Raw genomic sequence first — 27,019 nt, forward strand, 5'->3', positions numbered from 1 at the left:
GGGAAGAGCAGCGCAGGCCCGGCGCGCTCAGAGGAGCTATAACTAGGACACGTGGGAGAGAACAAACGGGACAAAATAACATTTAAAAACTGAATGAATATTTTAAAAATGAGTGTTTCCCCCCCCAGTGTATTGCAAGCCTGGTGGCCCACCGGGCCTAAATCGCCCCCCCACACCAGGCTTAAGCCACTGGGAATAATTTTTAATGTATTTTTAAGACGTTTTTTAAGCTACAGTTCCAGTGGGGCGGCTCAGTTGGAAATGGTCATATTTTAAGACTTAATGTAGAGCCATATGGAATCTTTCTTATAGGTTGTTGTTTTCTCAATTTGGCGATTCCGTCCATGCTTCTGTTATCACAAACTATTGGGCTCTACATTACCGCTGCCATCAGGCTGGGACTGGCCCCCAACCGGGCCCCCAACCGGGGAAATAAAGACACGTGCCAGCGGGTTAAACAGGTTTTCTGGTGAAACCCTAAATAACTTTTTTCTACTTTCCTACAATACTGTATATTATGTGCTTCCTGCAGTAAGAAAAGACATTAAGGTCCAAGATTTATGCAATTTGTCATTATTTTCTCAGAAATATGTATTTTAGATATGGTCCTGGTGTCTAAAACTGCACATGATGTTGAGTGACAACAGAACTTCATGCTCTTTGTGCTGTTGGCAAGAAATATATATATTATACAAAACATCTTTTTTTTTCATTATGAGCTTGGTCATCATTTGTAGCAGTTTGTGTCTTGGAAAAAAAGAAAAAAGAAAAAAAAAAGAAGCTGCAGACATTTTTTCCAATAATTTGAAAACGTTTGCAAAAAGAAAAATACAGAAGCATTGACCTTTCTAAGTAAAGTGGAGGGGAGATGATTCTGAGAAAGGACCATCGTCACGGAACACAAACAGGAGGACGGACAGAGAAAAGAAGAGACAAGACGCGCCGGAGGTACTGAAAGTAGCAATTTTTATTATTTTAAAATTATGTACAGGTAACCAAAGACATCAGTCTGCAAATTGGTACAAAGATCAAGTGTTTCCTGCAGGTGGCTTGTTAAGAAGCTCTCTGTCCGTCCAAAACAACAACACGACTGGGAGAAAAGGCTTTAGAAAATGAAAAATAGAGTCAGATTCAGAAAAGTAGAGTCTACTGGTCTAAATTAAATTTAACCCCCCCCCCCCCCCCAAACCCCCCCCCCAACCCCCCCCATCCCCCATCAACCTCTCCTCCTATGTGAGGAAATCAATTTATGTACAAGAACTATGTACAAAAAAGCTCTTCCATTCATTCTTCCAGACGTCTGTGAATAAAGCTCTTGTAAACTTTAAAAAAACAAAACAAAGGAGTGTGAGGGTTAAGCTGTGTGTGTGTGTGTGTGTGTGTGTGTGTGTGTGTGTGTGTGTGAGATCACAGACAAATGCAATTTAACGGGGATGAACATGCTCAATGACACGTGCGTCGAACTTTTACAAAACGGATGAAATCCAAAAAGAACTCGTCTGGATACAAAAGAAGAAAATGATCACACTTAAACTCTCGAAATCAAAAGACAGACTAACATCTCTGCCCCCCCCCACCCCCACGATTAGTGAAGAAGATACAAACTTAACAGACTGTCTGGGGGAAACACACACACACACACACACACACACACACACACAGACGCACACACACACACGTTTTCCCGCCCTGATGGCAAAACACTCGGGAAGTTAAAAGGAACAAACTATTCATTTGAACTGAAAGTTTTAAAATGGGATTTTGCTCAGACAAGAGGGTGTCTGGTGATAAATACAAAACAATTATATATTTATATATGTAACATTGTTTTGTGGGAAAGCATGGAAGCCAGATCATCACTTCTGATTTTGTCAAACAGTCTTTTTTTTTTGGTTCTCGGTGTGGAAAGTGGATCATCGGAATGGGAAGTGTTCTGAAAGCGTTCCTTATCGATTGTTATTATTGTCAAGTAGGAAGCCACATTTTCATATTCAACATCTCTTTTAGATCGGTCCTCTGCGTGTCGATATGCCAGCGCATCTTCACCGCGGCCAACGAGACGGAGCCAAGACAAGTCGCTGTCACTTTCTAATAAGGCGGCCTTCACAAAAGTGTTATTAAAGTTAATAAATCAGTTATTAATGTTGAATGAATAACCAATAGAGTGAAAGACACCGTCCAGAGAGATTTTTTTTTCCATATTTGTGCTGATAACTAATCTTTAAAGTATAAACAAACAAGTTATTAACCATCTATGAAGAAACTTGGGTAACACTTTACTTGAAGGCATCTACATAAGAGTGACATGACACTGTCATGACACATGAACCCTAACCATAACCATAACTCTAACTTGTCATGACAAAAACTGAATGAGACTTACTGACAGAAGCGTTCTGTCATCGTTTATGACTTGTTTATGACACGTTCATGACAGTGTCATGTCATTCTTATGTATGCTAGTTTGCTGAAGAGGTTAGAGAGACACATTCTCTGGTTCTATACGGATGAAAACCCCCCCCTAAAAACAGACCTACTGCAAACATTTAGAGGCAGTCCCACCTTAGCTGCACAAAAGGAGTCCTGGACTACAAATGGACTCGTGGCATGAGGGGTGAAGGAGTTTCATGGTGCGGGCAAGGAGAGGACCAGGAATTTGGGGAACGTTCAGAGAAGAAATGGCGTCCTCATCACCACCATACACTACGCTTCTGAACAACTGGCAGCAATCATTCCATGATGAAATCCACAGCCACCAAAACAGCCAGACGTGCCGCCGCCATACTTTCAAAAAACAGAGTTCCTATCACAGGAAGTCCAGTCCAGAACAACCTGAAAGAAACGGGGGCTCTGCCTGACTTAGCTTAACTCCTCGGCACGGCTAAAACATTCAAAACGGAGTACGAGAACCCCATCACCCGGGCCGGAGAGAAGGACGCCACTCCAGGGGAAAAGGCTCTCGGGTCTCGGCTGTGTCACTTCTGTGCTATTTGGCCAGAATAGATCAATACTCGATTCCTCTGCCTCAAACCGCCTCTTTCCCACAGAGTGGGGAGGGTCAAGGCAAGAAATGATCGCACACCGCTGGTCATGCCGACTTCGCTCATCACAAACTGGACCGAGGAGTTTGCCAAATGGACTCGTGGCATGAGGGTGAAGGAGTTTCGTGGTGCGGGCAAAGAGAGGACCCGGAGTTTGTTCAGAGAAGACATGGCGTCATCATCACCACCATACACCACGCTTATGAACAACTGGCAGCAACTGTCATCCTTCCATGGCAAAGAGTTGGATGAGGCACACAAGATGAAATCCACAGCCACCAAAACAGCCAAACGTGCCGCCGCCATACTTTCAAAAAACAGGAGTTCCTGTCACTGGCAGTCCAGTCCAGAACAACCTGAAAGAAACGGGGGCTCTGTTTTGAGCCCAGGCAAAGGCACTCTCCTCGGCACGGCTTAAACAGAGTACGAGAACCCCATCACCCGGGCCCGAGAGAAGGAGCCCACTCCAGGGGAAAAGGCTCTCGGATGTCACCTTCACTCCAAACTGTCACCAATCGATACGAGGGGGGGGGGGGAAGCTGAATTGGAGGAAACTTTAAAAGGAAATGTATCAAACGCAAAAACAATTAAAGAAAAAAGATTTAAAAAACTAAAATGGCTGGATCATCCTTGTGAGCAACTTTCATAAATAGAGGACGGGTGGGGGAAAAATTAAAATACTGACTTGGATTGTATCTTAAAATAAAAATCTGATCACAGCTGGGGGGGGGGGGTGCATACCTCATATAGTCATAATACATTTGAGTTCATCTCAAGTCAACTTAGAAGAAAAAAACTCCCTTTTCATTCAGTTATGTTGGAGTTTCCACTGCTGAAACCATGACAACGAAAACTGCCTTTAACTGGACGACGTCTGGTCACAACACGCAGAGGAAGATGATGATGAAGAAGAGGTGTTTGTTGGGGGTGTGTGTGTTCCAGGAGTAAACTTAATCTGAGAAGATGATGGTGGTGACGAAGAGGAATGGTTGTGGTGTGTGTGTGCGTGTTCCAGGAGTAAACTTAATCTGAGAAGATGATGGTGGTGACGAAGAGGAATGAGGAATGGTTGTGGTGTGTGTGTGTGTGTGTGTGTGTGTGTGTGTGTGTGTGTGTGTGTGTGTGTGTGAAAGGCTTCTCTCTAGCAGTGCTCCAGATAGTCAATGATCCGGGAGATGGACTTCTGTCCTGTGGTGCCGACGTCACACTGCAGAGAGAAAGTAGAGATCAGTTTCCACACACAAAAGACATCGGCATACAACAAACCTGTACACACAGACACACACGCACGCCATTTAACCGTTTACAACTAGGTGATTTGCAGACAAAGAAGATGTTTTTCTGAACAGCTGCGACTCACCGTGAGGTTCATGAAGTTGAGGAACTTTTTCAGCATTTCTGTCATGATGGAGAAATCTCCTTTCGGCAGGTTGTCTCTCACAGTAGTCACATTCAACTGGTGGAGACACACAGAGAGAGTTAAAACATATGATACACACAGAATGAAGTATCGGGAGATTTTAACATTCACAGCTCAACTCTGATAATTATGAGTGCATACCATATTGATCTCAGGTTCTATATGTGGATGTTTGCATGTACCAATGTGTGTGTGTGTGTGTGTGTGTGTGTAATGCATCTATGTGTCCAATAGTGTTTGTGTGTAAATGTGTTCAACAGTGTGTACCCGACAGGAATTCAGTGGACGACGTTTATGTCGATCCTGACCAGTGAAACCTTTCAGACAAGCCAAATAATGACGTAGCATTAAACAAAAGAGCACACTGGTTTAAGTCTGTGGTTAATTGGACGTAATAAAGGGATGGAAATCCTTAAAAGTTGCACGTTATGCAGAAAAAAAATGGAACTAATGCACTTGCATGTTGAGCTCTTTGGCAAAGGTGCTGATGCTGATATGATACAAAACAAATGGCGGGGTTCACCAGTCCACAAAACAGAAATATTGCGAGAGAATCGGTGCATTGCTTCTATATCCGGCATCTTTCTTGTTGTGTAAGAGTGAGTGAGTGTGAGTGTGTGAGTGTGTCTCACTCACCGTGCTCCCCTGACACAGGCAGCCCAGCAGCAGTGCTGTGTAGGAGGCCACGATGCTGTCCTCCATGTGCTTCCCTGCATGCTGCAGAGCTGAGAGTAGGAGGAACAAACATGTTCAGGTCTTGTGTTCTTAAATGTACACACTAAGGCCGCGATCAGACAGAGTGTTTGCAGGTTGCAAAACGTGAGGCGCACTGCGCTGCCGTTTTTGTTTCGACGCACTGATCAGACTAGTTGAGTTTTTTTTCTCGTTATTCTTGCTAGGCAATCAACCGGCCTCAGCCAACCGTTATTTTGCTGTGGAGTTAAATGACGTCAGGTGTTTTCTTTTAAAGCTGTGAGTTGAAGTTTAAGGCGTTCAGGTTACCTTGCACTGCAGCTGGATTCTCGCAGTATCGCGCAATCCAGCAAGAATCGCGGGATGACATATCGCCTGAAAGTCCATCTTGTCAGGCCGTCAAGTAAATGCCTTTCTGTACGAACAGCAGCGGACCGAACCAATCAGCGTACAGCGAGGAGCTTCTGGCAGCCACGGGCGTGGTTTAGGTGTGTGTGACGGCCGCGGCTGTTCCAGAGACGGTTTAGAGAATCTTTGACTGAAAGTGCACTTTTGCAAACGGTTTCCAATGACTGACTCTCAGATGTTCTGTGGAACAAACCATCTGGCTCGTCGGGTTAGCGTTCAGGTAGTCTATATCCGCCAGATGTCCCTCTTTTCGGCCAGATGTCCGTCCCCTTCCTCTTCCTTTGTGTTGGCGTTCTAACCTCTGGTGGATTTGTGAGGACTATGGTGAACTGCTCCTCAGATCTCTAGCTAGACTATCTGTCCAATCTGAGTTTTCTGTTGCACGACTAAAACTATTTTTGAACGTCCACATGTTCCACCAAAACAAGTTCCTTCCTTAGACTATTTTGCAGAGGTACCGTGGCTCCGTCTGGCTGAGTACGATTGTACTGGCCGCTCCTCCGCAGCGCTGTAGAGGAAGGTCTGGCAAAACGAGACTAGCGCAAAAGCAGCGAGCAAAATTCTTCACACGAAACCATTACAAAAATCAACAACAGCGTGGTTGTTACCTTTGTTGAGGTCCAGCTCCTCGTCCTCCTCCTCCTTCTCCTTCTTCTTCTTTTCATCCTCCGGTTTCTCTACGTTGTTGTCGTTGGCAACCCACTGGATCTCCCCGCCCGTCTCTTGCCACTCGCCGCTCTTGTCCAGCGCAGGCTTCGGCGCCTCCTTGATGAGGTCATCTGTCTGCGCCTCAGCCTGGATGGCGGCCCGCTCCCGCTGGAGGAACAGCTGATGAGGACGAACACGAAGACAATTCACAAAAAAACAACACATGGTTAGCAAAAAATTAGCGCACGGTGTGCATATGTATGCTTTAAAGAGCCCATCTTATAGTCATTTTTAGCATCATATTTGTACTCTTGGGGGGTCTACTAGAATAGGTTTACATGCTTTGTTTAATAGCATAATAGGGGCTCTTTAACGGACGTGTTTGTAAAAAGGGCTATGAAAACACCTTTATATCTGTTAGTTAAAATTGGCGCAGGGTGCCAGTCAGAAAACTGTAAAAACCTGCATATTAACAGCTTTAAAACTCTGCAGTAACAACTGTAGGAAATGACTAATAGTAGACGAAAGAAAAACCTCTTTCATGTTAACAGCTATCTAATCTGGCTACCTGGGTATTTCTTGTCTATAGTTTTGACATTTTATTCTACTTTGGCTTGTTTTGAAAGGTGCTACACAAACAACTTCACATTTACTGTTTTAATTGATGTAAAAACTAGCCTGGTTGACACCAGACCCTTCTCAGTTGTAACTGAGAAGGGTCTGGGGAAGCTTCATTCACAGCCCATTTCCAAAGGGCTCAAACGCCTCTGGGCGCAATTGGATAGTCCTTCAACCAATCAGAGCGATGAAGGAGATGACGTATGCAGAGCGACTGAAAAACATCTCAACCAGCGAGCATGATGCATCGTGTGAAGCCTCAACGGTTGTGATTGGTGCCTCGATTTGGAAAAATTGGAAATGGGCTTGAACGGGCTCTTGGCCAGACGGACTTGTGGAGCAAATCTCAAATATGACGGAAGTTCGTCAGGGTTTTCCCAGGCTATGTGAAAACCTCACGCAGTTGTGTTCAAAGTTCCCCAAGCCATGTTGATGAAGTTCATCTTAATTTCAACATTTACTGTGTTCCAAAATGTTCCTGGAAGTCATTTCTTAAAACCTGACATCGGAACAATCACTCCATCCTTCATTACTCTGAATAAAAGTCACATCTTATCCGTTCTTATCTTTTCCAACTATCTTCACTTGAACAATAACTCATCCCACCTCTCCTCTCCTGTTTCCTTCCGTTTGTCATCAGGCTGCTGTTGCTGATTCTACCGTTGACCTCGCTGGAAGAGCATCAGCCAAATCAAATTAGAAGGTTTAATTTAATTTAATTATTCGATTTAAAAGCAGCTTTAATGGTGCTCGTGGGAAACTGATCTGCTACAGCAGTACAGAACAAAGCACAGCTGAGACTACGGCGTAAGCAACAAGGATAATACGACTATTCATTTACAGTCTTAAATTCAAATGTGATCACCGTGAAATATTTCTAATACAGCACCTGCTGCAGAAATTATTCCGATGCTGCTTGTGCTTCACCAAACTTTGGAAAGAGTGGTACTGTAGGACATACCTTTCAGGGCTGGGAGCAACACAAATCAAATTCCAGTCATTTTTTTTATTTTGGGGTGGAGGCAGAAGTCTCTAAGACATGCATCTCTATCTCTGGCCTATTCATACAAAAGTAGGGGGTCCCTGCTTGGCCTCTTTCAGCTAAGAGGTCCTTGGTTTAAAACACGTTGAAGACCCCTGCTCTAAACCATTTAAAAAGGTGCTCTAAGCGATGTCACGCATTTTTTAGGCTACAACATTTTTTGTCACATACAGCAAACATCTCCTCACTATCCGCTAGCTGCCTGTCCCCTGAACACACTGTAAAAAACATCTCACTATCTGCTAGCTGCCTGTCCCCTGAACACACTGTAAAAAACATCTCACTATCTGCCTGTCCCCTGAACACACTGTAAAAAACATCTCCTCACTATCTGCCTGTCCCCTGAACACACTGTAAAAAACATCTCACTATCCGCTAGCTGCCTGTCCCCTGAACACACTGTAAAAAAACATCTCCTCACTATCTGCTAGCTGCCTGTCCCCTGAACACACTGTAAAAAACATCTCACTATCCGCTAGCTGCCTGTCCCTGAACACACTGTAAAAACATCTCACTATCCGCTAGCTGCCTCTCCCCTGAACACACACTGTAAAAAAACATCTCACTATCTGCTAGCTGCCTGTCCCCTGAACACACTGTAAAAAAACATCTCACTATCTACTAGCTGCCTGTCCCCTGAACACACTGTAAAAAACATCTCCTCACTATCTGCCTGTCCCCTGAACACACTGTAAAAAACATCTCACTATCTGCCTGTCCCCTGAACACACTGTAAAAAAACATCTCCTCACTATCTGCTAGCTGCCTGTCTAGCGGATGGGGGGGTTAGTGCGCGGAAGGGAGCTGGAGGGGACGGGATGAGGAGGAGGGAGGGGCGAGCTAGCCTCCGTTTTGTTTGAAAATACTTCAACCGTCAACAAGAAGTGACGTCACCCAACATGGCTTAGAGCACCTTTAACTATCTGTAACTAGATGCCACGTCAAGCTGAAAACTATGTACAACAGCTGGTTCACAGGTCAGTCACTCCTCTGTCTGGACTAGGGTTGAAACTAGGGCCGCAACTAACGATCATTCTCCTTGCCGATTAATGTGTGGATTATTTTCTGAATTATAGGGGCGGCTGCGGCTCAGGTGGTGAGAGCGGTTGACTACCGATCGGAAGGTTGGTGGCCCTGCAGTCCCATGTCGAAGTGTCCTTAGGCAAGACACTGAACCTCGAATTGCTCCCGATGCTGCTCCATCAGAGTGTAAATGCTTTTCTGATGAGCAGGTGGCACCTTGTACGGTGGCTCCTCGGCCACGGTGTATGAATGGGGAATGTTCCTGTACCATGTTAACACGCTTTGAGTAGTCTTTCAGACTACAAAAGCACTCTATGAAATACAGTCCATTAATAGAGGAGTTGTTTGCTCTATAAAATGTCAGAAAATGGTAAAACATGTCAATCAGAGTTTCCCAAAGCCCCAAATGTCTTGTTTTGTCCACAACTCAAAGATATTTAAGACGTTTAGACTCAAACCGATCGATTATCAAAATAGTTGCCGGTTAATTTAATAGTTCACAACTTATTGATTCATCTTTGCAGCTCTAGTTAAAACAACGGTAACATAATGCAATTACTCCATCACAGAATTAATAGTTATTTATCAAGCACAAATGCCAGACACTCCCTGTTGCAAGCATCTTAAATAATCAGGTTTGCTGATTTTTTTCTGGATTCTTAGACTGGCAAAAATGCTAATTTAAGATTTACGGTCATTTTTTTTGAGAACTTAATCTCTCAGAAATATTATTTTCTGAAATACCATAGACTAAACGTTTTATTGATTAATCAGAGAAAAAAATGACAATGATTCATAATTGATGATGATGCTGCTTCGTGTAGTCTGAAAACACCACTCGCACACACACACACACACACACACACACACACACACACACACACACACACAGACAGTGTACCTGTACAAGTGCAGCGATGGCGCTGAGTGGGCCGGTGCAGGTGATGTCCTGGAGCGGAGGGTTCAGCAGGACGGTGGAGTCGCAGGGACCCTGACCTCCCTCCATCTCCATCTCCATCAGACAGTACTTGTTCCTGGCACTGTACTCCACCAGGTTGATCAGCAGGCCCAGACCCTGAACGCCACACACACACACACACACACACAGTCAGAGGTGTTCATTTAACACACAGTGGCAACGTTTCGTTTTAACTTAAAGTCTGATCAAGTGTCTGTCCTTTTAAAACTTTTCAGTTAGTGTTTTACAGATTCTGAGCTCGCTTAACTGTGTGTGTGTGTGTGTGTGTGTGTGTGTGTGTGTGTGTGTGTGTGTGTGTGTCTCTCACCAGTACTCGGATGTCGAACCTCTGCTCTTGTGGAAGATACTGAGGTACTTTGAGAACACAGTTCAGAGCCGTCATTATTAAATCCTCCTGCTCTCCTGTCTTCGTGCTGCCCCACTCTGCAAACACACACACACACACACACACACACACAATCCACTCAAATTAATCAACATTTTAGTTTCCAGTAGAACTCCCGGAAACGTGTTAATGTGCAAGCAGTAAAGTGTGTTTCTGATCCGTTTATGTGTGCGCGCTAACCGTTGTCGTGCGTCAGGTTAAGCAGGACTCCTATAATGGCCCTCATACAGTCCTCCACGGCTTTCCCCACGGCTCCGTCTGAGTTCAGCTCCCTGCTGTAACGCTGGATCATCTCCTCGCACCTCCGCAACGCCCTGAGAGGAGGAGGAGGAGGAGAAGGGAGTAAGGAGAACAGTTTAAAAAAAAATAATTCTGTATTGTGTTTGGATCAAAGGACTGCACACCGATTACATGAAACAATAACTTTATTTCGGTTTACAACAAAAGCTCTTTACGTGAGGCTACCTCTCCAACCTAACCTAGCTGCAAGACAAGACAATGATGCGATGAATTCAATAATCGTCCTAAAAAAACTCAAAGAAATCTCTGCACACTTGAAAGTATGACAGGTGTGTAGGAGGACAGCCTGCTGATCAAGCTGCCTGATATAACCTTCATCGTACACACACCTTCTTCTGGTATATGACGATGAAGGTTACTTAGACTGAAACGCTGTAGATATACCAGCCTTAGTGTTTTTGTTCATCATAGCTTTCCTGTGGATTAACCTACTTTGTCTTATTAGAAGATGCATACAAATGTTATAGTCACTCGTTCACCACCAACACAAACTGGATTTACATCCAGATGTCTAGCTGAATGTCTCGCAACTTGACGACCCTCTTTCCTTTCTTACTCCATCATAAAACAGAGCAGCATTCAGAGAGAGATGTGTCCACAAGTACACACACACACACACACACACACACACACACACAGAGGCCGGCTGCAGCAGCAGAAGGGGTGAAGCAGGTCAGCCGCCTGATGTAAATAACTAATTAGATTAAATCTAATGACAGCGGTGACGGAACAGAGAGCAGAAACCAGAGTCTGAACAACAGGACAGAGTGACAGGAAGGAAATTAAGGAAGACAAAAAGAAAAAAGGGAAAGAGAAAGGAGGGGCAACGGTGTAGAATGAAGGACAAAGTGAGAGTTAAGGGGGGGTCGGATAAGAAAACTACAGGAGATACAAATTTGGCGTATACTTTCCTTTTTATGGACAGAAGTGTGCAACAGAGTGTCAATGGAGCAACAAGAAAAACTTGGTTCCTGCTAAGACGCAGATAGGGATAATCAATGCGCAATAGGACGTGTGTGTGTGTGTGTGTGTGTGTGTGTGTGTGTTTATGCTGCCTAAAGGGTGGTTTGGGGGATTATTGAAAAGACAGCTGAAACACTCAGAGAGGCAGAGGGTTGAGTTTGGGTTGAAACAATAAGAGCAGCGAGTACGGTAACAAAGAGGAGGGAAAGGCCTGTGTGTGTGTGTGTGTGTGTGTGTGTGTGTGTGTGTGTGTGTGTGTGTGTGTGTGTGTGTGTGTGGAGATTAGGTGGCAGTGCTCGCTCGCTCACCCTGTGGTTTTGGGGTTAATTGAGTTAACAGAGAGGACAGCTGAATGCTCAGACAGAGGCCTGCGTCACCCACTGAAACAGCAGCTCTTTGTTGACCCATTTCATCCGCATCTTCATACCCCCCCGCCAGACCTTCTGTGTGTGTGTGTGTGTGTGTGTGTGTGTGTGTGTGTGTGTGTGTGTGTGTGTGTGTGTGTGGGGGGGGCGCGAAGGTCCGGTCACACAGAGGGTGATGGAGGCGTGAGAAGGTAAAGCAATGCCGGTTGACTGACAGTATTTATAAGGGCAGATATTCATATTTGGGACAACACAACAACAACTAAACCACTGACATGTATTGAGGGGAGATTTTACAGTTAAATAAGAAGCTCTCTGGTGGATGAAGTGTTAGACTGTTTAAAATGCATCTTAGGCTGACATATACATCGATACCAACACATTGGGCGATTTCACAAACATATCGTCTATCAGCGATTGGCTGAGAACACTTAACGGTTGTTATTTTTGTTATTTCGTTTTGCTAACTCAATGGTCTGCTTCTGAGGAACGGGTGAGAGCAGCTGCTCAGCAGGCGAGGGCAGCGAGAGCCCACAGGGGGAAAACAGCGTGTAGAGCCAGAATATTTTCATTTCAATATTTTTCTTACATCTAACTTAGTGAATCAAAGGTTTATTTCGACCAAACCAGAGTTGCTGATTGTTGAGACAGTGGACTTAAGACTAACCGAGGCATTTCTGAACAGATAGAGTTTGAATGAAGTGTGTTTTATAATGAGTTAAAGCAATTAATCTCGTCTTAGACGGAGAAAGAGAGAAACTTCAATTCAGGAGGTGTACGGTTGTATTTCTGTTTAATAAAAGGAAAATAAGTGTAAATGATATTTCCTTTCTTGACATTTTTGTGACTACATTTAGACAAAACTGACTCTCAGATTAAAACAAACACCAATATGTGCCTGAAACACTCGAGGGCAGTGACGATGAGAGAGAGAGAGAGAGAGAGAGAGACAGAGAGAGACAGACAGAGAGAGACCGAGAGAGACAGAGAGACAGACAGAGAGACAGAGACAGAGAGACAGACAGAGAGAGACCGAGAGAGACCGAGAGAGAGACAGACAGAGAGACAGAGGTCGGGTCATTTCCCAGTGGACTACACTCTCTCTCTGCTGATGTCAGAGGGCAAAGGTCAGCGCTGTGACTGACAGGATGTCACCACCAGGAAATTAATCAATAAAACCCCTGATAATGACACACATAATAACCATCCGGCATACAGAGTTAGACTGGCACACACACTAATCTAATCTGCAGTCAGTGTTCACTATCTTTATATGTGTACATATAAAGTATTCAGCATGTCCTCAAGAATATTCTTAAAAAGATCTTTTGACCATCAGGGGACACTAAGATCCCCCAGTGAATAGACATGGCAAGATGATGAAGAGGAAGGAGAAAGAAGAACATGTTCTGTTTTTATAAATTCAGTTTCACAGCTTCAAGATTACCAGCAGGGTTGTGTTGTAAAATCATACTGAATCCTATCTGACGACTGGAATGTACAGAGTGAGAGAGAGTGTGTGTGTGTGTGTGTGTGTGTGTGTGTGTTTTCTCACTTTGCAGAGGAGATGATGAGCGATGAGTCTTTGTAGGCGATCAAGTAGCCCTGGTTCTCTGGGTTGTGGACCGTCACCTACACACACACACACACACACACATTTACATTTCATTTTGGAGAATATAGTATCACCATGAGATTTGAACTTCTCTCTTGCTGCTGTGAAGGGTCACCCAGTCTTTAGTTATCGTGTTGGTTGCAAAGTCACAGAGGTGTGTGTTGTCTGTGGAGGTGAATCCTTATGGGTCCAAAAATAAAAAAAAAAAAAAAAAGCACCTGCCCTGGCACAAACCTGTGATTAATCAATGTACACCTACATCTGAGATCAACCTCTACATCTGGAAATAAAGACAAACCTGTAGCCAGATAGACCCGACTGTGTCCAAGCAATCCCAAAGGTAAAGGTAGGATGCATTTTTTTTTTTTTTTTTTTTGCAATATTCATTACACACTCCCAAAATGTAATTCCTTGTTTATGTAAAGTAAGCAGATGTCCTAATCAAAGAGTTCAACTAAATGTCAACAGTGGGAACAGGTTATGGGAGAAATTTCACCAAACTATGTCACTTTATATTAATGATTTTTGTGTCAACTGTATACAGTATCTCACAAAAGTGAGTACACCCATCACATGCCCTTCACCATACCTAGAGATTGTACTAGTACTCACTTATAGTACTCACTTTTGTTGCCAGCGGTTTAGACATTAATGGCTGTGTGTGAGTTATTTTGAGGGGACAGCACATTTACACTGTTATACAAGCTGTACTCTTAATACTTTACATTGTAGCTAAGTGTAATTTCTTCAGTGTTGTCCCATTAAAAGATATAATGAAATATTTACTAAAGGGATGTGAGGGGGGGTACTCACTCTTGTGAGATACTGTACATTCTTTGTGTTGATTGCTGACTTAAAAAAATGAAACCATTTGTTCTCGGATCCTTTTAGTTCCACTAACATCTTCTTTCATCAGTTACAAAAGTTTTCCAAAAGATATATTTGAGTCTGAGAGTACTGCGTACTACAAAGGTACGTTGTTCTATAGACCGTGTCGCACTTACACTCTCCAACACGCGTAAACACCTCTCAGCTCCCCACAGGGACGACACCATCTTCTCCTTCTCAGCCTCCTGGTTTAAGTTATCAACACACTCCTTCACTGTGGAGGGAGAGATAGAAAACAGGGAGACAGAATCAGAAACCAGATGCATCGTCCTTATTTTTTCCCCCGTTATTGTGAGTCAATAGAAATTCTTTAGAATATCTTTCACCTTTATCGATGATGTGGTCCAGTCCTCCCAGTAGTCGTAGTTCCTCTTTGAACCAGTCTCCCGCTCGCTTTGAGGTCAGAGACAGTAACGTCTCCATGGCTAGATGACCCGTCTGCAGGGGGAGAGGAGGGACAACAGGAATCAAATCTACACCTTGTAGCTTGTATGAGAGCGTTGGGAGCATTGGTGTATTTTTCTTTTTAAGGCCATACTGTGTGAACTGCCTCCTTACTTAGGTTCTCTCCTCACTCCTAAAGTCACCACCAGGAAATGTAATCCTCGATCATATGGGCCAATCATGTATGAACGCATGTCTTGGTGAAAAGTGCCTTTAACGTTTTTGCACCCTCATCCTGGCATAAATTGCAGAATCATCTTCAATTACACTACCTACCAACTATAACACAGTTTAAAGTCTAAAGAGTACTAAATGCACATGTGCTGTTACGGAGCGCTGCTGGTGATTATGTTGAGATGTTAGATTGCCAACTGGCTTTTTCTGTTTTATATTGCTTGTTTTTCACTGTATATTTTAATATGGAATTATTATACTGCTGTCTTGGACAGGACTCCCTGGAAAAAGACAGAGTATACCGGAGTTAAATGTAACGTAGATCATACGTACGCTCAAATCAGCTGTGCATTGTGGGTATTTTATAGTGGACTATAGACCTTTTTCACGGCAGGCATGTTGACATGTCATTAAAAAAAAAAAAACACTGGTGTATTCAGAACCATTACTGATGGCTGCATTCCACTTAGCAGAGGCCCTGGTGTTGTTCATGCTGACTCACTGATGGAACTGAGCCGTCGTTCAGGTTATCAGTTTCAGCTGTGCTTTTCCTACTATGACAAGTCAACATGTCTGCTGTGAAAAAGGTCCGTGGAGTGAATGAAAGTAACCGCTGAGAATATTTCCGCGAGAGGGAAACGGTTTCCTACACACCTCGTGTTTTCTCAGTATGTTTTCAGACCTCGTTACTGTTGAACGCTACGGTATAAAAATGGAGGCTCTATCGACACCTTTCCTCCGTGATTGTAAGGTTGCTTTCAGATCCAAAGCTGCTCTAAGCACACATCGCTGGTCGTCTGTGTGACATCATCATCGTCTGTCAGCTGCTCATTGTTCGCCTTCTTCTAACATATCAGCAACACTAAAGCAGAACCAGGAAACCCAATTCGGTGTTGCTCCATTATTTCTGAGACCAGAAGTGTCGGCGAGTTTCAGATATTTTGTCCAATAAACAAGCGACTCTCTCGATCGCGTGACGTGTGTTTACCGTCTTTGGTGCGTTTTACAAAGTGCAGCGTGAACGCAAACCGAACCAAATGAAAAATGCAACAATGTTGCAACTTCACCCCCCCGAATCGCACCAAGTCCAACGAACTATAGGTGCGAAAGCGCCCGAAGAGATATTAACTGTATATGTTTTACATCACAAAAGATCTTCAGCTCCGTTGGAGCTGCAAGAAATATCTTGACACGTGTGGGTGGCTCTGAGTCACCCTGAGTGAAAAGCTGCTAAAAGAAGAGGCTTCAGTGGAGAGATGCAACACTCAAAATGCTGTTTCAAGGCTTTTTCACCCGACAGTTCTGCAGGAAACACTGACGGAATTGGAATTAAAATGATCCAGTGTGATGAATATTCACACAAAACTAAAAACCAACAGTGCTAGTCTTTAAAAGGAACACGCCGACTTATTGGGACTTTGTCTTATTCCCCGTATCCCCCAGAGTTAGATAAGTCCAGACATACCCTTCTCATCTCCGTGCGTGTCGTAACTCTGTCTGACGCACCCACCGCTAGCCTAGCTTAGCACAGATCCTGGATCTGAAGGTAACCGGCTCCAAAAAGCCTACTGCTCCCAATAAGTGACAAAATAACGCCAACATGTTCCTATTAACATGTTGGGATTTGTATAGTCACAGCGTGTACAAATAACAAGGTCACATGAGACACAGCCATCTTCTAACCCGTATACAAACTGGGAACTATATTCTCAGAAGGTGAAGCACTGCTACTTGGACGGAGTGATTAGCGCAACACCTTAAAAGCACCGTTGTTACTCTGCTCATCACCACGGGGCTTCTCAGGTGCTGCGAGCAAATCACTCCGCCCAAGCAGCAGAGAGTAGCAGTGCTTTGGCTCCTGAGAATATAGTTCCCAGTTTGTACACGGTTAGAAGATGACTGTGTCTCATGTGACCTTGTTATTGGTACACGCTGTGACTCTACAAATCCCAACATGTAAATAGGAACATGTTGGCGTTATTTTGTCACTTATTGGGAGCAGTAGGCTAGATGGAGCCGGTTACCTCCAGGATCTGTGCTAAGCTAGGCTAGCGGTGGGTGCGTCAGACAGAGTTACGACACGCATGGAGATGAGAAGAGTATGTATGGACTTATCTAACTCCGTGGGATACGGGGAATAAGCTAACGCCCCAATAAGTCGGCGTGTTCCTTTAATAAAAGTAGGCTCTGTCCAGTACCGTTATGTTCTGTAGGTCCAGGTGCTTGTTATGCACGGTGTCGCAGAGCTTCCTGATCTTCTCCTTCATCTTGGCAATCTCTCTGGCGCTGAACTGAGCCGTGGAGTCTGTTTCTGTCCCTGTCACGGCCAGGCTCCCCTGATCCTGGTCCAGCTCCAACAGTCGGATCATCAGGTCCAGACAGGACCGGTCCAGATCCATGTTCAACCGGTCTCGGCTGAGGATGTACATCAGAGACGCCGTACACAGAGCCAGGTTCTGCAGAGAATTCATTCATTTCTTAAACGAAATTCACTTCTGTGAGATTATGCTAAACCTCTACAGCTTTGTACCATTTAAGGATAGAATGTCTAACAATACGTCTTACGCCACACATTTGCTCACACTCGTCACAATTTAACATATCGAGGGTTCTGTAATGAACTTCACTCAACCCAGCTCAGTATTAAACTGACTTTCTAAATTAAAGATGAGAAAGTAATTAAACATCATTCATTCTGCCATTATTTCATTCATTCCATTATTATACACTGTAGTTTCCATCTGCAGGTGTGTTTGGTACATCTGTACCGACTGATCCTTACTGGGTGTTGCGGGGCGTCATTGAGCGTTTTGAAGACCTGAGCCACCTTCCCTCTGGCCCGGAGGTGCATCCTGAAGCTGGGCATGGCACAGCGCGTGGCTAGGCTAATCACACTGGAGAAACACACACACACACACACACCATCAGCAAATGGTGAAAAGAATGCCTTAATATTCGTGATAAGCCCCATTAGCACGGGACTAGTAATACCTGGGGACGTCTAGTAATTATTGCGGAGGCAGTCTGTGATCTTAATCCCGTGCGAACCTGCCATGTCTGTAGTTTGTTAAGTTAAAACGACCTACCATATTTCCCCAAACACAGAGGTTGTGTGGTAATATTATCCCGTGTGAATCGTCATCTCTGTGATTCGGGGTTGTACTGGCTGAGTTGGCAATTTAAAATCAAGACTTGACATCCTATGTGGGGGATAATGTCAGTCAATTTGAGTAAATACAGACTTTGCTTATCCCGAGTGAATGTGGTGCACAAAACACAGACGTGGGGAGTCATTTCTAAATGGAATGGGGTCCCCAGATAATACTAGTCCTGTGTGAATGGGGCTTTATTCAACTACTTTAGAGAAGAAGTTTAAGTAAGCTAAAAGTGAAACTAACACAAACGTGACCAGCCTGAAGTTGACCCCAGCAGCAGGGCGATGGGGAGGGTGTGCTTCATTCTAGGGATAGACCGATTATCGGGACCGTTTTTTCTGTTCCGGCGTTTTATTTGCCCAATTACCGATAAAGCTCTGCTATACCGCTCTGTGTCTGTCCCTCTGCTCCGGTTTCACTCACCACTGAGTCTGACTTCATGTCCCGCCCTCAACACTATTGGACTCTCTGTTATTGGCTATTATGTTGAAAGTTTCTCATTTATCAAATAATTGCTTAAAGGAATTTAACAAAGTATTGTGATGGAGTTTCTTCCTACACAGTGTACCTTAAAAAGGTACACTGTGTAGGAATTTCTCCCGTCTAGCGGGGAAATTGTATTTTGCAATAAAACGAATAATGCTCTCTAGCTCCTCGCTTTTTCAAATGCGTGTTGCATCTACGGTAGCCACTATGTACCAAGAAGCTATGACAACATGTCTTTCAATTTTCGCTTTTTGGCGACGAGGATTCCTTCTCCTGTGGCTCGGCATAAGTATGATCCTCCATTATGAACTAAAGGGCAGTGACAAGCGCTAACTGATCTAACTGATCTCCTTCTCTGTTTCAGTCACGTGACGCTGGCTCTGAACGAACACGCGTTGTGGATTAGCTAGACAGGAAGCTAGTGCTCTATGTCCCTCTCAGCCATTAGACACGGAGCCTCCTTGGACTTGCCCGTCCAACGTAAATACAGATAAGAAATTCTTCGCTTACGAGGATAAGTCAGATCATTGGCAGAGGTCATTTTACACCAATGAGGACATGTCTATGAATGAAGACATTGATTATAGCTAATAAAATACTTAAAACACCACACAGTGGACCTTTAAAGATTTTAATTGGCACTGTAAATGCATATCGGTTCCAAATATCAATTATCGGTTTCATTAACTACTAATAATCGGTATCAACCTTGAAAAAAACCAGTACCGGTCGATCCCTACTTCATTCCGTCCATGGGGGATGCCAGCGGGGTCTTACCTAAGGCAGCGTGTGTTGAGAGGTTGTCCACTCTTCAGACCAGTAGCCAGATACTCAAAGTCATCAGTGAACTCCTGGTTCTCTCCAAACTCCACCACGTCGTTGAAGTGCTTCACATGCTGGACGACTGTATACAGCTGCAAAACAGATTTTTTGGGGGGGGGTTTAATGAGTGCAACATGTCCCAAAAAAAAAATACCTCTTCTTCACGTCCTATCTTTTATAGTAGTAGAAGTAGAGGGGATGACATGTAACAAAGGCCCGGTTGGATTTGAACAGAGACGTTTCAATTACACCACGACGCCTTAATACCTTTTTACTTAAAAGGTGCTCTAAGCGATGTCACACGTTTTTTTTGGCTACAACATTTTTTGTCCCCTGAACACACTGTAAAAAAACATCTCCTCACTATCTGCTAGCTGCCTGTCCCCTGAACACACTGTAAAAAACATCTCCTCACTATCAGCTAGCTGCCTGTCCCCTGAACACACTGTAAAAAAACATCTCCTCACTATCGGCTAGCTGCCTGTCCCCTGAACACACTGTAAAAAAACATCTCCTCACTATCAGCTAGCTGCCTGTCCCCTGAACACACTGTAAAAAAACATCTCACTATCTGCTAGCTGCCTGTCCCCTGAACACACTGTAAAAAAACATCTCACTATCGGCTAGCTGCCTGTCCCCTGAACACACTGTAAAAAAACGCAGTCTCTGTAAACAGCCCAGGCTCCACAAACGGCAAAAAAAACTGCGCCAACCAACACCACCAAACAAACAAACAAACAAACAAACAGTGTTCCAGCCAATAACCGACAAAAAGGATTTGGGGGTTGGGGAGGGGTTTAGTGCGCGGAAGGGAGGGGACGGGATGAGGAGGAGGGAGGGGCGAGCTAGCCTCTGTTTTTGTTTTGACAATACTTCGAACGTGTGGCCGGGTTGGATCAGTGGGTAGAGCAGGCACACATATACTTGGAGGTTTATGCCTCGGACGCAAAGGTCCAGGGTTCGAATCCGACCTGTGACGATTTCCTGCACGTCTTCCCCCCCCTCTCTCCCCTTTCTCACCTAGCTGTCCTATCGAATAAAGGCGCAAGCCCAAAAAATGATCTTTACAATACTTCGAACGTAAACAAGAAGTGACCCAACATCGCTTAGAGCACCTTTAAGTTCATTTTTGTGCAATTCTCTGTTAAGTAACAGGCGATTCCACCGAAACTTTGCAGGTTGAATGACAGTGTCCAATTAAGGGGAGTGGCTGCGTCAAGGAGAGATACCACAAGTCTTTCCTTCCTGCTGATGTCAGACTTTACAATCACCAGACCCCACACACACGAAAATGACTGTGCAATACTGTAAATGCATTCTACTATTGATTGTCTTTACTTATATTTAATTACGTGTTTGTTTATCTGTGTCTCTTACACTCCCCCCCCCCAATCCCTTGCTGCTGCAACAGTGTGAATCTCTCCCTTGTGGGATTAATAAAGGATTTTAATTCTTGAATCTTAAAAATGCAATCAAACACTGCACTCAAGGCTGAATTTTAAATTAACCTTGTCCTCCACTAAGGTCTACCAGTAAAGTCCCTCACAAATGACACGACAAAGTACCAAATACCTCTTTAACTGTTTACTTCATGGCAGCAGATTAAAAAAACGGACACTTTGAAAAGGGCATGTTAAGTATAAAGGGGAGTCATGCAGTTTTAGTTACAGTGAAACACTTCGGTGTACCTCTTTGTGCTCTTTGCGGCATTTGAGTGCAGTGACGGCATCTTGGTACAGATCTGTGGGGAGGGTGACACACTTGGTGACTTTGGGAGGAGGGGGAGGAGCCTTGAAAACGCCATCGTCCTTATGAGCATCAGTGGACTCCTTACTGGATCCTCTTGCTGAGACCGGTGCCTGGTAAGATAAAGGGTTGATGTGAAATGGGTTAAAATATATATACACACACACACACACACACACACACACACACACACACACACACACACACACACACTGCCCGTAACTCTGAGCACTGAGAACTTACAGGAGCTGTCTGTGATCGTGAGATGAAAGTCGAAGGGGGCTCCTCTTCACGCTCCAACGTCCAGTGTCTGGCGTTGTACACGGCTTTGGTGGGAGACTGAACACAAACAAAAGCCAGATATACATATGAACATATGACGATAACTTCCTTTACTTTCTGTTTTCACGTGTCTGCTAATGAGACAACAAAGGGGGTTGTGCATTTGGTGAAACATAATTTATTATGTTGAAAGTTTCTCATTTGTTAAACAAAGTTTTGTGTTGGACTTTGTAACATTCCAAAATCTTAATTTTGACTTAAAGATTTTCGTGTTCACTGTAAATGCATTTCGGTTCCAAATATCAGTTATCAGTATCATTAAAAGGCGTTTTTTTCGTACAGCAAACATGTCAGCACTATCTGCTAGCTGCCTGTCCCCTGAACACACTGTAAAAAACATCTCACTATCAGCTAGCTGCCTGTCCCCTGAACACACTGTAAAAAACATCTCACTATCTGCTAGCTGCCTGTCCCCTGAACACACTGTAAAAAACATCTCACTATCTGCTAGCTGCCTGTCCCCTGAACACACTGTAAAAAACATCTCACTATCGGCTAGCTGCCTGGCCCCTGAACACACTGTAAAAAACATCTCACTATCTGCTAGCTGCCTGGCCCCTGAACACACTGTAAAAAAAAAACAAACAAAAAAACACGGTCTCTGTAGACAGCCCAGGCTCCACAAACGGCAACAAAAACAAACTGGCCAACCTGCACCACCAAACATAACTTTCAGCCAATAACCGACAAGAAGGATTTTGGGGTGGGGGTTGGGGGGTTAGTGCGCCAAAGCACAGAAGGGAGGGGGAGGGGATGGGATGAGGAGGAGGGAGGGGCGAGCTAGTCAGTTTTGTTTGAAAATACTTCGAACGTCAACAAGAAGTAACGTCACCCAACATCGATTAGAGCACCTTTAACTACTATCGATCGGTATTGGCCTTGAAAAACCAGTAGCGGTCGATCCCTAGAAACAACTGTAAAGCGCCTTTGAGTGTCTAGAAAAATAATTAACTGATGATTGGCTGCACCAATAACTAATTTCTGTTCTATGTTCAGCGTCCCTCCCAGAGACCACGACAGTAGGAGCAGACGCTTTCATTTATATCTAAATTCCTCTCAGTTTATTAAGGACTTTTACCAGGTTACGTTACAAGTTTTGCTTTTCACTTTCTGTAGTTTTGTGAGGCACCGGTCGTTTATTCCACATTGATCTTGAACTTTTTAATCTCTTCAATCTGAAGTAAGTTTTAGTCATCAGTAACATTTGAGAAGTTGAACCTGTGATTTACACAATTACTTTTGTTCATATGATTGCATTCCGTCGCGTTAAAAGAATGTGCCGTCTCCATACGGAGAGGTTTTACTACAAAGTTGGTGGCATGAATAATAAAGAATAAATGTCAAAATATGGGTCGTAGTTAAAAACAGAGGCGGAGGGGAAGAAGAGGAGATGGATGCTGTGAGACTGAAAGAGAGAGACAAAGCAGTAAGAGGTGAAAGAAAACAGGATGACTGGATGCATATTAAACTGGAGAGTCAGCCAGCACTGATCAAACAGCAGGATACACATACACCCTCATCCTTGGCTCCTCTTCTCTTTATGTATTTTTGCCAAACCTGTGGTTGGCGGTTGCCGGGGGAATTCATAATGAAAAACAAAAGAGGGAAGGGCAGGACAAAGAGAAAGAAAAGAGAGAATTGGCTCAAGAGTACTGAGGGAGGTGTGGGGGGGGGGAATTCTGCACCACATGGTTAATAAGCAGAGACAAAAGAGGAGTTTGGGGATGAGCTTCGCTGTGCTGGAACATCAACACAGCGCATTAAAAGCCTCCAACAGTAATCTGAATGACACAGACGGACACCTACCCCACCCGTCCCGCCCACCTGCCGCTAAGCAGCATGGGAGAGATGAGAGGGAAAGACGAAGGTGGGCGAGCGTGGCCGTGTTCCTGCTGCAGCACGAAATAAAAGACTGGTTTGGCATTGCGGGGATGAGCATTAACAGCAAACTGCCTTCTCATTGGCCAGAGGTTGGTTGGCAGTCTTGAAAAACTTGGTGATAGCAAGGTAAAAATCTGGTATTAATAAATGGATAACCAATGCATTTAGTCTCTGATGTACCTGAATAGGTTTACATAGTTTAATTTTCAGAAAACACCATATTTTTGTTGTACTGCACATTTCTGCAGCTCCTCTTTTCACCCTGTGTGTTCAGGTCTGTTTTAGCTACAGAGTGAGACATCTCACTTCTGTTCCATCTTTGTTGGGAGTCGCACATGCTCAGTAGCTAGGTAAGGACTACTAGCCAGTCAGAAGCAGAGTATGAGGGCGTGCCCTGACAGTACCTAGGTAAGGACTACTAGCCAGTCAGAAGCAGAGTATGAGGGCGTGTCCTGACAGTACCTAGGTAAGGACTACTAGCCAGTCAGAAGCAGAGTATGAGGGCTTGTCCTGACAGTACCTAGGTAAGGACTACTAGCCAGTCAGAAGCAGAGTATGAGGGCGTGCCCTGACAGTACCTAGGTAAGGACTACTAGCCAGTCAGAAGCAGAGTATGAGGGCGTGCCATGCTAGCAGCTAGGTGAGCATTATAACGTGTGTTCCAAAGTGACCACGTTTGTCTCTGAAGTAAAGGCTGGACTACAATAGAGCTGTTTGGAGCAGTTTGTGAACAGTGTTTTCTGTTGGAGATGGTAAGTCCCTTTGGGGTGGATTTTGGGCTTTTTCACTTTGTAAACCTATAACATGCACAAAAAAAGATATAAACACAATAAAGGTCAAGGAAAAGGTCAAAAAGCATAATATGAGCACTTTAAGATATAGTTCTGCTTTGGTGTCAAAACTCAGGTATCATATCAGCAGTTAGTTCTACAAACAAAAAAAAGAAATATTAGGGTACTGGTGATGGAACAGTGAAAATGGTCACACTGGAGCTCTAGAGAGGGTAATGGTTATGTAATATTTGCTCATCCCATAAAAAAACTTTCATGAAATAAACTTTATATGGATGAATACATCTACACGCTGTCCTTATGGTAAAATCTAATATCTCCCAGCGTCCTCACCCCAGCAGAGACACACAGCGTACTGTAATTGAAGCAGAGTTTTGACAACTCCTCCGTAGGCCGCTCACTTCCAAGGGCTATTGCTTCTATAATTCTCTCTTTCACTCTCAGTTATGGTTAACTGCAGATGGAGCGAGGGAGCCAGAATGTACCGAAAGAAAGTATATTAGAGCATCAAGGGCCCAGGGGGCGAGGTACAGAAGATTATTCAGGGAGGTAAAACGCAAAGGGGAAGTTATGGAGACAGAGAAGAGAGCACATTATTCAACTGAGAAAGGGAGAGGGAGTCAGGGTATGAAACTAGAGAACAAGAGAGTACATTAAGAACATTATTATGCTCCTATGGGCAATGTGACTGCTAATACTCTCACAGCAGAGGAAATTAACTTTACTTTTACTTACTTTAATTTGGCGCTTCAAAAGTTGCCTGCAGGTGCTGAGAGAGAACTTCTCAACAAAGTTATCTCGGCCTCTACTGAGACTTCTGACGACGCAACCAGAGAGCACGAAACACAGTTCGCTTACAGGAGCGCTGCTTAAGACTTATTTAAACTGTTAAAAATGTTTGTTTTTTTCCTGGTGGAGTGCTTAGTTGAGTAGAAGTTTAGACATTTAAAAAAAAACAGCCATCTGTGTGTTTTCCAGGCTGGCTGGATGTACTGTACTGTAACTGACTTTCGAACTCCGAAAAGTGCACTGAGATCCGATTAACAACACTTCTACAGCAACAAGACTACAATCAAATGATCAGTTCATTCCAAGTTTTGCACCTGATTTAAGGCTTTAATTGCAGAGAGATTCATGCAAGAGCAAAAATAACCTCAAGCAGGAAACGCTGACGGGCACATATGAGTTACTTAAGACTTGCACTTCTGCTGATGGCATCGATTTCTTCTAGAAAAAGGCAGCGGGGTCTTATGAAATCAATAGAGTGTGATATCCAGTCCGCCCAGTCTGAGAGCCCAGTGACAGGCCATTAGCACGCTGAGAAATAAGAGAGAAGCCGTTCAGAGATGACTCAATCCATCCCCTCGGACAGCCATGAATAAACCAGAGCCGAACTCCCACACACACACACATTTCTAACCAATCCACTCCCAGAGTTAAACCCCCCCCCCCCCCTCACTCTCGTTTGCAAAGGATGATGGTAAATGCAGTGTCACAAAACTAAAAGAATAGAGCTCTGTCAAAATGCTTCCTTCCACAAGGATGTCAGCAGTCAGAGGTGGGCACTCTGGTAGACACAGACTAGAGTTTAGATTCTCTGCCCGACATTTCACACCGCTGTGATCGGGCCGGGCCATTAATCAAGCATTTGTGTTTTTTTAATCATTACTTTATTAGCCTTATTGGTGGGGAGAAAGCTCTGCCTCTCCAGCTCCTCCCGTAGCTCTGGGTGGATGTCCTGACCTGAGTGTGAGGTAAACCGTGCTACATCGCGTCTCCCCCCCAGTCTGCAGCACTGTTGTCGGCCAATTAAGTGATGGAGACCCAGAAAGTCTCCCATATGGCTCCAGGGCTTTGATTATGTTGCTGCCTTGATCTGTTACCCTCACTATTCGGCTGAGGGAGCTATGGGTCAAGGTTTAACGTTTCTTCATTCGGATCCACTTGCGATCCGTCCCATTCTGAATAAACAAACTGCGCAGTTTACATGCTTCATCCTTGTTGCATTATTCATTAAGATAATTCTAAAACAGATTTCTGTAGTTCAAACAACTCGGGATTGTAGTTGAGAACGTCAGTTATAAAACGGCCCACATATTAAAAAACTGTTGGATTAAAAATCGGGCTCGGGCTCATAATTACAGTTAATGTGTCGGGCCGGGCCGGGCGTGGACACACCGTGCACGGGCTTGATTTTTTTGGGCCCGATCCAAGCTCTAACACAGACACCACAGGTTCAACGTTTTATCAAATGTAGCAGTTACATTTAGTTCATTTCCAGCCACTAAATAAACTAAACTCAAAGGCAGTTTTTAGCAGTGGGGGCAGGTCTGTCGGAACGACCCCTTGTGATCAGATCAACAGGCGTGCTAATGCCAGGTCTGAACAAAGCCATAGTCAACGAGTGACATGAAATGTCAGCCAACACTAAGCAATAATCCCTGCCTTCGTGTGACCTGGCAGTGATGTGGGTGAACACGGTGCTGTGTCTGACCTTCTTCTGTGCGCTGAAGATCCTCCTGAAGTTGTCTGGGTTATTCTCTGCTGGTTTGCACTGAGGCGGTCTCCTGGGAGCCCTGGCGACCACTCGGAGGCCATCCTCGGACAAGTCCAGGACGTCTGCAGACAAAACATACACTCGCCGTCACTAAAACTATACAGTCAGTCAGGATGAGTGGACATCTTTACAGCACTGGGCTTATTGGTCCCATTTTCTGGAAGAGAATAAGGACTCATCATCGTGATATGAAACTAGATATTGTCTTAGATTTTGGATATCGTAATATGGCT

The 27,019-nt window shown here is 44.2% G+C and overlaps 1 protein-coding gene across 2 annotated transcripts in view; it reads right to left on the minus strand.

Annotated features, from left to right (window-relative positions):
- Positions 1–4,109: 4,109 nt before the first annotated feature.
- Positions 4,110–27,019, minus strand: part of waplb (WAPL cohesin release factor b) — a 40,964-nt gene continuing 18,054 nt past the window's right edge. For both annotated transcript variants that reach the window (XM_078279813.1, XM_078279812.1), the window contains exons 5-20: positions 26,724–26,848; positions 21,459–21,554; positions 21,158–21,328; positions 19,425–19,561; positions 17,789–17,900; positions 17,205–17,462; positions 14,715–14,826; positions 14,505–14,602; positions 13,441–13,517; positions 10,438–10,571; positions 10,180–10,295; positions 9,795–9,968; positions 6,171–6,390; positions 5,098–5,186; positions 4,402–4,497; positions 4,110–4,248 (exon numbers count right to left, since the gene is read on the minus strand). In XM_078279813.1, the coding sequence (XP_078135939.1) occupies positions 4,183–4,248; positions 4,402–4,497; positions 5,098–5,186; positions 6,171–6,390; positions 9,795–9,968; positions 10,180–10,295; positions 10,438–10,571; positions 13,441–13,517; positions 14,505–14,602; positions 14,715–14,826; positions 17,205–17,462; positions 17,789–17,900; positions 19,425–19,561; positions 21,158–21,328; positions 21,459–21,554; positions 26,724–26,848 (2,081 nt within the window). In that variant the 3' untranslated portion in view covers positions 4,110–4,182. The remainder of the gene's footprint in view (positions 4,249–4,401; positions 4,498–5,097; positions 5,187–6,170; positions 6,391–9,794; positions 9,969–10,179; positions 10,296–10,437; positions 10,572–13,440; positions 13,518–14,504; positions 14,603–14,714; positions 14,827–17,204; positions 17,463–17,788; positions 17,901–19,424; positions 19,562–21,157; positions 21,329–21,458; positions 21,555–26,723; positions 26,849–27,019) is intronic.

The sequence above is a fragment of the Sander vitreus genome, chromosome 21 (assembly GCF_031162955.1).
Source record: "Sander vitreus isolate 19-12246 chromosome 21, sanVit1, whole genome shotgun sequence".
Classification (NCBI taxonomy): Eukaryota; Metazoa; Chordata; class Actinopteri; order Perciformes; family Percidae; genus Sander; species Sander vitreus.